Consider the following 9,108-nt stretch of genomic DNA (forward strand, 5'->3'; position numbering starts at 1 on the left):
CACACTAGTCCATTCTTCATAGCTTAGTCCATCCCAAATCTCAATCATTGACTTTCCCTCTGTCTGTCTGCTCATCTGTCCCTCTGTTCTGGGCCCCAGTTTGCCCTTCCCAGTATCTCTGTCTCCTCTCCCCTTATCTCTTTTCTCAACTGGGTCCCTATCTCTGCACCCTGCATCTTCCATCCCACCCCAGCCACCACCACACTCTTACCTCTCTAACCCCATTCCTCCCTCTCTCTTGGTCCTCACTGTACCTGGATCTGGCCTCCTTCCCGTTCCTCGAACCCACCAAGCCCTTGTTCATGCTGTTCCCGCTACTTTGGTTGCTTTTCCCCACTCCAGCCCCACCGCCCACTGGCTGTGGCCAGCTCCATCTCGTCCTTCGTCCTTCAGGTCTCAGAGAGCCCCCCCACCTCCTTGTCCCTTTGTGACAGAGCCTCCAACTATTTCTTTCAGAGCACTTCTCACAGTGCGAGCATGTCTTGTTTGTGTATGTGTGTTTGTTGACTTGTTTATTCCATGTCTCTTCTCACTGGATTGTAACACCAGCAAGTCAGGAAATGTGTGGGGTTGGTTCTCTGCTGGATCTGCAGCCGCTGGCACGGTGCCTGGCATGTAGTTGGTGCTCAATGAATATTTGTCGAATGCATGAATGATGAACGGCTGTCCCCTCATCTGCCCATGCCTAAATCCCGTCCTTTGTCTGTGCACCCCTAATCTCTGTCTCCTTATCAGCTACCCCTTCATTGTGCATCCTTGATCTCTGCCCCTTGTCTGGCCTTCCTCATCTCTTTCTCCTTGTCCATTTGTCCCTATTCTCTGTTCTCTCATCCATTCATGCTGATCTCTGTCCCCTTGTTTGTCCAACCCGTTACTGTCTTCTTGCCTGCACCCCGAATTTCAGTCCTCCTGTCCATCTGCCCCTAATTTCTTTCTCCTTGTCTACCCCTCCCTAATCTACATCCCCTTGCCCATCTACTCCCGATCTCTGTCCCCTTGCCTATCTTTCCTTTTCTCTTTTTCTCTTTTTATCCCTTATCCACCCCTCTCTCAATCCCATTCCCCATCTACACCCTTGTCTGGCCCCTTCCAAGCACAGAACCCACCGGCTACCATGTCAGGAGACTACGAGGATGACCTCTGCCGGCGGGCACTCATTCTGGTCTCGGACCTCTGTGCGCGGGTCCGAGATGCCGATACCAGTGACAGGTGCCAGGAGTTCAACGACCTGCGAATTCGAGGCTATCCCCGGGGCCCAGATGCAGGTCAGCACCCCCCCCCCCAGCTGTTTCAGCCAGCACCCTGTGTCCCCTACACTCAGTATTTGCAGAGATTCAGAGATTCAGAGCAGACCTGCTCAGCTTTCTGTTCCTTAGGTGGCCACGGCCAGTCCCTCTTAGAGTCTCGCCTCCATCCTGCCTGCTGCTGGTCCCCCAAACCTTTGATCTAAGGAGAAAGAGCTGGGTGGGCCATTTGACCGCTGACCTTTTGGGTTTGGTCCTGTGAGCCTCCTGCCCACTGCCCCTCCCCCCAGCCACATACGAAGCCCCTTCACATATCTTTTGTGCATCTTGAATAGTGCTTAAAAGCTCAGGCTCTTTTTTTTTTTTTTTAAGATTTTACTTATTTGAGAGAGAGAGAGAGAGAGAAAGTGAGCATGAGCAGGGGGAGGGGCAGAGGGAGGGGGAGAGAGAGACTCTCAAGCAGACTCCGTGCTGAGCATGGAGCCTGACACAGGGCTCGATCCCACGACCTTGAGATCATGACCTGAGCTGAAATCAAGAGTCAGACGCTTAGGGGCGCCTGGGTGGCTCAGCCATTGGGCGTCTGCCTTCGGCTCAGGTCATGATCCCAGGGTCATGGGATCAAGCCCCGCACCGGGCTCCCTGCTTGGTGGGAAGCCTGCTTTTCCCTCTCACACTCCCCTTGCTTGTGTTCCCTCTCTCACTGTTTCTCTCTGTCAAATAAATAAATAAAATCTTAAAAAAAAAAAAAAAGAGTCGGACGCTTAACCGGCTGAGCCACCCAGGTGCCCCAAAGCTCAGGCTCTTGAGTCAGGCTGTCTGACTTGTCTGGGTTCAAATCCCACCACCTCTACTTACTAATAGATGACTTTAGGCAAGTAACACCTTCTGTGCCTCAGTTTCCTCCTGAAAATGGGGATAATAAAAGTGGCTACCTCTTGGGGCAGCTGAGAGACTCAAATGACATAACACACGTCAAGTGCTTAGAACAAGCTGGGCACACAGTGGTCATTCAATAAATGCTGGGATGTACTTATTGAGCACCGACTGTGTACCAGGCAGTATGCAAGGTCCTTGGCATATTTCATCGACCACTCACAATGACCCTCGGTGGTAGCCATAATCCCCATTTACAATGAGGGGGGGAATGAGTCAGAAGGGTGAAGTGACTCACCCAAGGTCACCCATCTAGGAAGCAGCAGGGTTCTGAGAGCGAGGAAATATTATGAGTGCCCTTGTCCAGATGAGGAACCCTGTCTAATATACTACCACAATTTGGGGGTCCCCAAGCCCACCCTCACTTTCAATGACTCCCTAGAAGGACTTACAGAAAAGCTGTTCTACTCACAGTTACGTTTTATTATAGCAAAAGGATGGAGGTTAAAATCAGCGAAGGGAAAGACACATAGAGTAGGGTCCAGGAGAGACCAGGCCTGAGCTTCCAGTCTCGGTCATGTAGACATGGCTGATGGCCGGTGGGGTTGAACTTCATGTCCAGCCCCTCCAGAGGCCAAGCTGATACGTCCCAGTCCCCCAACATCAATCACATTGTTACACAGACCATCTGGCATGGCCCAAGATTCCTCAAGTAAACAAAAACACTTTTAGGCAGGACGTTCCAAGGGCTTAGAGGTTCCTTCCCAGGAGCCGATCAAGGGCCAAACACTTCTTTGGGCAAGGTTCATGTTTTCCTGCACAACTACGCCACCTCGCCAAGCCCAAATGGGTCCCCAAACCAGGCAGACAGCAATGAGAAATCCATCAGTTTGGAGGACTGATGTTTTGACTTAGGGTCTGGGGCAGGCCGATGATACGGGAAAGCAGCTGATTTTTCTCTCTTCTTCTCCGCCTCATCCTCCCCAGTGGCCCCCTGGCCCGCTTTTCTTAATTCTTCCCGTATTCAGGAGGCTGGAAAGCCCTTGCTCTGCTCTTTCGCAGGTCCCAAGAATTCCCAGCAGAGGTCGGTCCCTTGGAAAGGAACACCCTGGGGGTGGGGGGAGGTAGGAAGTTCCGAGTTCTGCCACCACCCGTTGTAGGGCCCTTCGGGGTCATGGATACACACAGCGGCAGCAGTAAGATTTGTCAGTCTAACAAAAATCTATGTCTGAACTACCATTTATTGGGAAATATTGACGTGTGACAGCATAAGGAAAACTATGGGCTCTGGAGCCAGGCACTCTAGACGCAGATTCTGACCCCCCATCCCCTCCGCTGATCTGCTGTGGGACTCTATACAGGAGACTTTTTTGTCTATTGACCTGTTTCCTTTTGTGGAACACAGGCAGAATAATGTTGCCAGCCTCCTAGGGTGCCTGTCAGGCATAAGTAAGCTAATGCCAATAAAGCGCTTAGGGGTCTGCAACATACCAACCACTCGGTAAACGTCTGCCTTTACATTCTGCGGCTATGCTGGCTCTGCGTGCCGTTCCCCTCCTGCACGCCTCAATACCACAGTTGAGAGGCACGACTGAGTTGTCCTATTTGCAAATGGGGAATGTAAGGCTCAGAGTGCTTAAGATATGTTCCCGAGGCCACACAGCAAACAGAGATTTGAACCCTGACCTGCCTAACTGTGTCATGCAGCCTCCTTTCTCCTTGATCATGTCGGAGCATTTTGGGGGATGTTGGTGGTACCTCAGCTGGTGTATCCTCTTATAGAGAGGCAGCATGGGCTAGTGATTAAAAATCACGTCTGAAGTCAGACTGCTCTTTCAAATCCCCGATCTGTCATTTACTACCTGTGCAGCATAATACAAGTCACTCAACCTGTCTGTGCCTCAGTTTCCTTATCTTTAAAATGGTTATATAGAGATACTGACCTTGTGCGGTCATGGAGTTTAAGTAACGTATGTGAAGTGCTTAGGACAATGCATGGCGAATGCTAGAGGCTAGCTCTTTGGGGACATCAGTGGGAGGCTAAACTCTGACCCACCCTGACCCCTGACCTTTGTCCTCACTCTCTCCAGACATCTCCGTGAGCCTGCTGTCGGTCATCGTGACATTCTGTGGCATTGTCCTTCTGGGCGTCTCCCTCTTCGTGTCCTGGAAATTGTGCTGGGTGCCCTGGCGGGACAAGGGAGGCTCAGCAGTGGGCGGGGGCCCCCTTCGCAAAGACCTAGGCCCTGGGGTTGGGCTGGCAGGCCTGGTAGGCGGTGGTGGGCACCACCTGGGGGCTGGCCTGGGTGGCCATCCTCTGCTGGGGGGTCCACACCACCATGCCCACACCGCCCACCATCCGCCCTTTGCTGAGCTGCTGGAGCCAGGCAGCCTGGGGGGCTCTGATCCCCCTGAGCCTTCCTACTTGGACATGGACTCGTACCCAGAGGCTGCGGCAGCTGCAGTGGCCGCTGGGGTCAAACCGAGCCAGACATCTCCTGAACTGCCCTCTGAGGGAGGTGCAGGCTCTGGGCTGCTCCTGCTGCCCCCCAGTGGTGGGGGCTTGCCCAGTGCCCAGTCGCATCAGCAGGTCACAAGCCTGGCACCCACTACCAGGTGAGACAGGCTACTGGGCTGGGGGTCCACTCTGAACTTCTGTTCCTCCTCTGTGTCTCTTTCCCAGATATGGTTCTCCTGAGCCCTGCAAGAGGAGAGGCCTAGAGGTCCAGAGTCCTGAATCCTGGGGCAGGAAGGGGCTTGGGGTGTGGACTCCTGGGTCCTGGGGACAGAGGAGGCTAGGGCCCCAGACTCCAGGATCTAAGGCAGGAGGAGCCTAGAGATCTGGACTCAGATTGAAAGGGTATAGGATTCCAGGGTCAGGAAGGTGGAGGAGAATGAAGATTAGGCTCCCGAGGCCCTGAGACACAAAACAATTCATCTGTTTCACCCTAAGCCAGGATTGGTGGCGGGGCCTGGAGTTCCTTTGTTCTGTGTTCCTCATTCTGCACGTGTATATCGAGCACCTAATATGAAGCAGAGCTGAGACGGGTGGTGGAAAAACAGAAGTGAGCATGGCAAATAGACTCTGCCCTCATGCCACTTACAATCCAGGGGGAGTGGGTCCTCAAAGAGGCTGTGCCGGCCCAGCCTGGCCAGTGCTGCAGGAAAGTGGCTTAGGGGGCCACAGCTGTGGGAGTCTGAGGAGTCGCTGATCTGGTCTGGGAAGAGGCTGGGGCCTCCCAGAGGTGGAGGCATCGTGGCTGAGACCTGCAGAGTGAGGAAGAGTTGGCCAGGCGCAGAGGTAGGGCTGTGAGCTGGGCATTCCAGGAGGCGAGAGCGGCCCATGCAGAGGCAAGAGGGGAAGGAAGTCACAGTGCATTGTGGGAACTGCCAGCAGTGGCTATGGTAAGTGTGAAAGTATGAGAGTAAGTGTGAAAAAAGAAAGGTAGGGAGATGTGGCTTAGGATGCGGGCAGGGCCAGACCACATGGAGCCTTGAATTCGGGACTGAGGGACTGGGACTTTGTCCTGGGGCATTGGGGAGTCACGGAGGGCTGTGAGCAGGAAGGGCAGTGTCAGTTCTGGGTGTAGAAAGACCTCTCTGTGACCACATAGGGGAAGGACTAGAGGGACAGACTGGAGGCCAATAGTCCAGCCAGGAGAGGACGAGGCTGAGCTGAGATTATGGGCACGGGGAGGAGAGGAGGAGATAAAGAGAGTCAGGGGGCAGGAAAGGTGAGACTTGGGACTGATGGCTGTGGGTGGGTAGGAGGGGTGGGAAGAGGTACGGAAGGCCTCCAGCCTGGCCTGGTGATTGGGTGGATGTTGGGGCTGTCAGAGGATCTAGGAAGAGGTTTGAGGGAGCCCCTGAGCTCATCTGGGTCTTGTTGAGTGTGAAGGGCCTGGGGCAGCATCCAGGGGAAACTGCCCTCAGAGGGATTGTCTTGGGCCCCAGATTGTCATGGGAGAAGGGGTTCTCATCCCGGGGCCTGGCCAGGGGCCCAGGGGCTCATGGGAGATGTAGTTTGGGGTCTCTGGGGAGGCCTTCCATGGGTGGATGGATACACCGGTCTAAGCTGTCTCCCCTCCCCCATACAGATGGCGAAACTGAGGCTCAGAGGGTGTTAATGACCTGCTCAAAATCACCCTGAGAGCAAGGAGTGGCCAGGGGATCTGTAGCTGAAGGAGCCTCCCCCACCACATCCCTTTCCCCAGCTCGAGCCCTCCCACTTCCCCCAGCCCCGTGCCTGCTTCTCAGCACATCTGGGGCTGCCATGTCCAGTCCTGGCTGCCAAGCACTGCCCATCGTGAGGGGCCCCATCACATGGACTTCACCCCGGGTGTGCGGGTCCTTGCAGGAGAGGGCAGATGAGCTGGGGTCACAGGAAGGGGAAATTCAAGGGTGGGGGGAAGGCTTTGAGGGGACAGGAGCCGGTGTCCGACCGGCAGATCTAGGTGGAGCACAGGGGAAGAGGAGCAGGTTGCGGAGAAGGCGCTGAGCCCGGCGGGGAATGTGAGGGGTGTGCGGGGTCTGGTGGACGGCCGAGGCTGGGGGCCAATCCAGACTGGAGACAGATTTAGCGGACACCGGGCTGTTGATGGGTGTGGAGACCTGGGGTGCAGATGAGCTTGTCCAGGGAAAGTATGTGTGTGAGAGGGGAGAAGCAGCCAGGGTGGCTGAGGGGGTAGCTCTGGCCTTCCAGAATGTCCCCCATACGCTTATGGACAGTGGAGAAGGGAGTTGAGAAAGGACAGGCCAAGTGGAGTGATGGTGAGGTGGGAGAGGTGAGACTGGGGTTAAGACAGGTTGGGGGGATTTGAAGATGGGCAGATGAAGGTTCGGGAGGTCTGGGTTGTGTGGGGCCCCAGGGGTCCACGCAGAAGTTATTCTGGGTCAGGCACTTGACATCAGGAGGAGACTTCTGGAAGTTGGTGCATAAGCAAGTCCTAGCTGGAGCTAGCTTAAAGATGGGGATACCCTCCCAATACAGGTGGAGAAACTGAGGCTCAGAGAGTGCAAGTGGCTTGCTCAAGGTCATAGTGAGCAAAGGTGGGGATCTGTGGCCTTTTGGCTGTGGGCCTTGGGAAAGAGGCAGAGAGGAGACTGTCAGGTCTTCAGATACTGTCAAAGACCCCACCTTGGTCTTCCCCACTCCCCACAGGTACCCGGCCCTACCCCGGCCCCTCACCCAGCAGACCCTGACCCCCCAGCCAGACCCTGGCAGTGAGGAGCGGCCACCTGCCCTACCCTTACCCTTGCCGGGTGGGGAGGAAAAAGCCAAACTCATCGGGCAGATCAAGCCGGAGCTGTACCAGGGGACTGGACCAGGCGGCCGGCGCGGCGGCGGGGCCCCGGGCTCAGGAGAGGCCGGCGCGGGGGCGCCCTGCGGCCGCATCAGTTTCGCCCTGCGGTACCTCTATGGCTCAGACCAGCTGGTGGTGCGAATCCTGCAGGCCTTGGACCTGCCGGCCAAGGACTCCAACGGCTTCTCAGACCCCTACGTCAAGATCTACCTGCTGCCAGACCGCAAGAAAAAGTTCCAGACCAAGGTCTGGAGCGAAGGCCCTGGACATCCGGGTCCCACAGAGGAGGGGGTGGGGGGTCTGGACTCCTGGATCTGAGGGAGGAGGAGCTGGGGGTCTGGACTCCTGGGTCCTTTGGAAGCGGGGTTGATGGGCGTGGTGTCTGTCTCCCTCCCTCGCCCACCCCCTCCAGGTGCACCGGAAGACACTGAACCCTGTGTTCAACGAGACATTCCAGTTCTCGGTGCCCCTGGCTGAGCTGGCCCAGCGCAAACTGCACTTCAGCGTCTATGACTTCGACCGCTTCTCTCGGCACGACCTCATCGGCCAAGTGGTGCTGGACAACCTCCTGGAGCTGGCCGAGCAGCCCCCCGACCGCCCACTCTGGAGGGACATCGTGGAGGGCGGCTCGGTCAGTGGCCCCTGCATTCCTCTTCCTGGGGACCCAGGACCCCTCAGTGTTTGACCTCCTTGCCCTTGGACTTCATAACCTTCTAACTTCTTGACCCAGGCTTTTTAAAAAGTTATTTTATTGCAAAATATTGCAAACATACAAGCAAAGTGTAGAGATCGATATAACGGACCCCCCCCTCCCCAACACCTTGTCAAATATTGACATCATGCCTGGACCCCAGATCTCCCAACTTCTGACGCCCTTTCACACCTGACAGTAACAGTTGAGAAATATAACAGACACCCCTGTACCCACCAGCCATTTTATCATAACTTCATGCTGTGACCCCATGACTTTTGCCCTCTGACCCCAGATTCCTGACTCTCCAACTGCCTGACCCCAGAGTTCCCAGCTTTTGTTTTTCTGAGTTCCTTCACCTTCCAACCTCCCAGCTTTCCAATTCCCTAGCTTCCTGAACCCCCAACCCCTCTGATCTCTGAACATTTTATGTTTCAAGCCCGTGACCTCCAGATCTAATCTTATCCTCTGCTCTCCCTCTGGCTCCTGATAGCCTGATCCCCCAGGCCTCAGACATACTTGGATCCCCTATATCCTGACACCCCCCAGTTCCCCCAGTCACCAGATTGTGCCTGGTAGCCCCCCCCCCCCACTGGCCCCCTTTTTCTTCCATCCAATCGCTCCCCGAGCCTAGCTCCTACGGTCTTGTTGGGGGTCCTGACCCTCTTCCTGCCTCCATCCTGTCTCCTGCTTGGGTGTATCATGTCTCGTTCTCTCCCTCCCGCCCCCATTATCACTGGAGGTCTTCACTCATTCATTTATTCATTCATTTATTCCTTAAACAACTGGCTTTTTTGTTTCAGGATCAGGACCCGGGGACCCCAGACAGTCCTCGGGAGTTCCAGGTTTAGGTTGTCACAGTTTGCTGTCAGGGGGCAGTGAGTGGGGAGTCCAGGGACCTCGGTCAGTGTGGTTGGGAGGCCAGGGGCCCAGATGGGCTGAAGGGCCGGGCTGGGCAGGTCGGAAGTCCCAGCTAGCTCAGCCCCCCCCCCCC

General features: G+C 55.6%; 1 protein-coding gene across 2 annotated transcripts in view; it reads left to right on the top strand.

The window, feature by feature from the left end:
* The first annotated feature begins 1,031 nt into the window (after positions 1 to 1,031).
* Positions 1,032 to 9,108, top strand: part of SYT3 (synaptotagmin 3) — a 14,288-nt gene continuing 6,211 nt past the window's right edge. For both annotated transcript variants that reach the window (XR_005835501.1, XM_040632935.1), the window contains exons 1-4: positions 1,032 to 1,265; positions 4,211 to 4,736; positions 7,282 to 7,669; positions 7,836 to 8,054. Coding sequence is in view for 1 of the 2 variants with exons in the window: in XM_040632935.1 (XP_040488869.1) it covers positions 1,115 to 1,265; positions 4,211 to 4,736; positions 7,282 to 7,669; positions 7,836 to 8,054 (1,284 nt within the window). In the remaining variant the exon portion in view is untranslated. The remainder of the gene's footprint in view (positions 1,266 to 4,210; positions 4,737 to 7,281; positions 7,670 to 7,835; positions 8,055 to 9,108) is intronic.

This window comes from Ursus maritimus, unplaced genomic scaffold (assembly GCF_017311325.1).
Source record: "Ursus maritimus isolate PB19 unplaced genomic scaffold, ASM1731132v1 scaffold_19, whole genome shotgun sequence".
Classification (NCBI taxonomy): domain Eukaryota; kingdom Metazoa; phylum Chordata; class Mammalia; order Carnivora; family Ursidae; genus Ursus; species Ursus maritimus.